At 40.2% G+C, this 2,500-nt stretch overlaps 1 protein-coding gene across 2 annotated transcripts in view; it reads right to left on the reverse strand.

Moving 5' to 3' along the window:
* The window catches only part of LOC128442502 (protein phosphatase 1 regulatory subunit 12B), a 21,465-nt gene that overhangs the window by 16,950 nt on the left and 2,015 nt on the right, over positions 1–2,500 (reverse strand). Inside the window, exons 2-5 of one of the 2 annotated variants that reach the window (XM_053424979.1) lie at positions 1,576–1,666; positions 1,290–1,487; positions 1,088–1,202; positions 625–755 (exon numbers count right to left, since the gene is read on the reverse strand). In XM_053424979.1, the coding sequence (XP_053280954.1) occupies positions 625–755; positions 1,088–1,202; positions 1,290–1,487; positions 1,576–1,666 (535 nt within the window). Of the gene's footprint in view, positions 1–624; positions 756–1,087; positions 1,203–1,289; positions 1,488–1,575; positions 1,676–2,500 lie in introns of both variants that reach the window. The other variant, XM_053424978.1, reaches the window with a different exon arrangement.

Below are 2,500 nucleotides of genomic sequence, written 5' to 3' on the forward strand. Positions count from 1 at the left end.
GAGTTTATCAGTCGTGAAGGATTAAAGGCTTCAAATGCAATTTTTTCACACTTTGACCTTGATTCAGTTAAAAACACATTGTGTAGTAAACAGAAGTCTTTATCAGGTGAAGTGGAAATAATCACTTCTCCTTGGTCAAACTAAGGGCCTGGAAAATACATTGTCAAATCTTTTGGCTCCATCTAGTGGTGCTAAGGGAAAAATCCATCTTTCCATCCATCCATCATCTACACCTCCTGTCCCTTTATACATTAGCAGGGGGCGCTGGAGCCAATCCCAGCTGACATGTATGAAAATGAAGAAAACACATGCAAATAGATTTGCACTCTGTTTTTTCTATTTGCAGTGTGTTGAACTCTCTCAGCCACCGTAGAGATTAGCTGAGAGGCAGAGTACATCCTGAACAGGTTGACAGTCCATCCCCAGGCTGATGTACACAGACAAACAAAGATTAACGTGCACACTCACGCTAATAGACAAACTAGAGTCTCCAATTAACCAAACGTGCAAACTCCACACAGGCCAGCCTGCCAGTTCAAAGCGCGACACCCTAAGGGGAAATATTTTTAGCTTACAGTGATTGTTTTTACACTAAAAGCTGATAAAAAAAACTTTCCCACGTACCTCTGCAGGGTTGAAGTCTGAAGCTTCACCATCACGGCAGCGTCGTCTCTGTTGCTGCCTCGTGGCAAAGCTCATCTGTGCTGAATCCTCAACAGGGTTCTGATTCTCATCTCTCCACCATCTCTCAGCACCTGCACACACAGTGTATACTAAGTGTTTCTGCTGTACATACAACAGACCTGAAGATAATATTAATACAACCCTGATATTCAAAGAGCTTCCCTGATTTTGTGATAATTGCCTATAAACCTGAAGAAAGTCTCGGACACATTATGTCTGTTTGTCAAAAACTAGTAATTTCATATATTTTGTCTCCGAGTGTCTTAATTAGTCCACTAGGATTTCTATTATTTAAGTTCATGACAGTTTGGGGTCCTAACTGATCCAAACTATACATTGATGTCACTTGAAACCTGAATCCGATCTGGAGTAAACACAAGGGTGAAAACGTGTGACCTCTGACCTCTAAAAGAAGTGTTGCAGGCGTTCAGGCCACAGGATCCAGCATCAGACAAATAGAAATCGTTTGCTGTTGGATTCTCGACGAGGGTTTCTAACCTGGGTTCAATGTTTCCCTGCTGTAGAGTCACAGGAGAAAAAAAAACACATCCTTTAGTTACCTATGCTGCTGAATTAATTTCTGTAAAGATCGATCTCTTGCTCACCTCGTCCAGTTTTCTCCATCTTGCACTGATCTCTGTTGTTTCCGTGGACTCCGTCGGGCCGAGCTTGACTCTCCTCTCATCTGTGAAACCTTTCCTCAGGCTGGACCTGTCAATCAGAGCGTCCTCTGTCTGCCTGCTGTCCTGAGGAGACAGGCTGATGGTCTGCTGAGCCTCCTTCAGGTCGGTCAGAGTCACACCCTGCAGGACATTCATACAACCTCATACCTGTCAACTGTAGCACAGGATACAACCAGACATGAACCTCTCTGAGCCTTTTGTTGTTTACCTGTGTTGACCTGCGGGTCTGTCTGGCATGACGAGACTTTGCTTTCCTCTGAGACTCTGCTTCTTCATCCCTGACCGGGGTCAGAAATGACCTGGAAGACCTGGAAGACAACAGGGATTTAGTTAAGAGTCATGCACAGAGACCTGGGAAATTAAAGAGAGCAAGCTGATTCCTGATCAGACTGACTAACACAGAGGATTCAGTGAGCTCTATAATATTGTGTATTTTGTGGTGTAAAGCAATATAATCTCATTCACATATATGTTTCATAATTTTAAACTGTTTATTTGCTTGTTCAAACAGCCAAGAGAAGCGTTAAGAACTTTCACCCTTCAGTCACAATCTCTATTCATTCTTTTTGGCATTCAACAATAAATAAATACTACTGTGATTATATATTTATTCATGAGTACGTCCATTCAGGCATTTTTGTTAACAGCACTTCAATCATCTAATCTTGTTTGTGCTTATGTTATTATTTAAGTTAATGCACCACTCAAAGCACAATATACAATGAATAATGTATCTTTATTAAAAATTTACAAATGTGTGATTATTCAATTTACTGAAAATAAATAACAGAGAATGATCTTGGTAAAGAGTCACTGAGATGATGGATGGATGGACAGATGGATAGATAGATAGATAGATAGATAGATGGATAGATAGATAGATAGATAGATAGATAGATAGATAGACGGATAGACGGATAGACGGATAGATGGATAGATAGATAGATATATAGATAGATGGATAGATGGATAGATGGGTAGATAGATAGATAGATAGATAGATAGATAGATAGATGGATAGATGGATAGATAGATATATGGATAGATAGATAGATAGATAGATAGATAGATGGATAGACGGATAGACGGATAGACGGATAGATGGATAGATAGATAGATATATAGATAGATAG

This window comes from Pleuronectes platessa, chromosome 6, assembly GCF_947347685.1.
Source record: "Pleuronectes platessa chromosome 6, fPlePla1.1, whole genome shotgun sequence".
In the NCBI taxonomy this organism is placed as follows: domain Eukaryota; kingdom Metazoa; phylum Chordata; class Actinopteri; order Pleuronectiformes; family Pleuronectidae; genus Pleuronectes; species Pleuronectes platessa.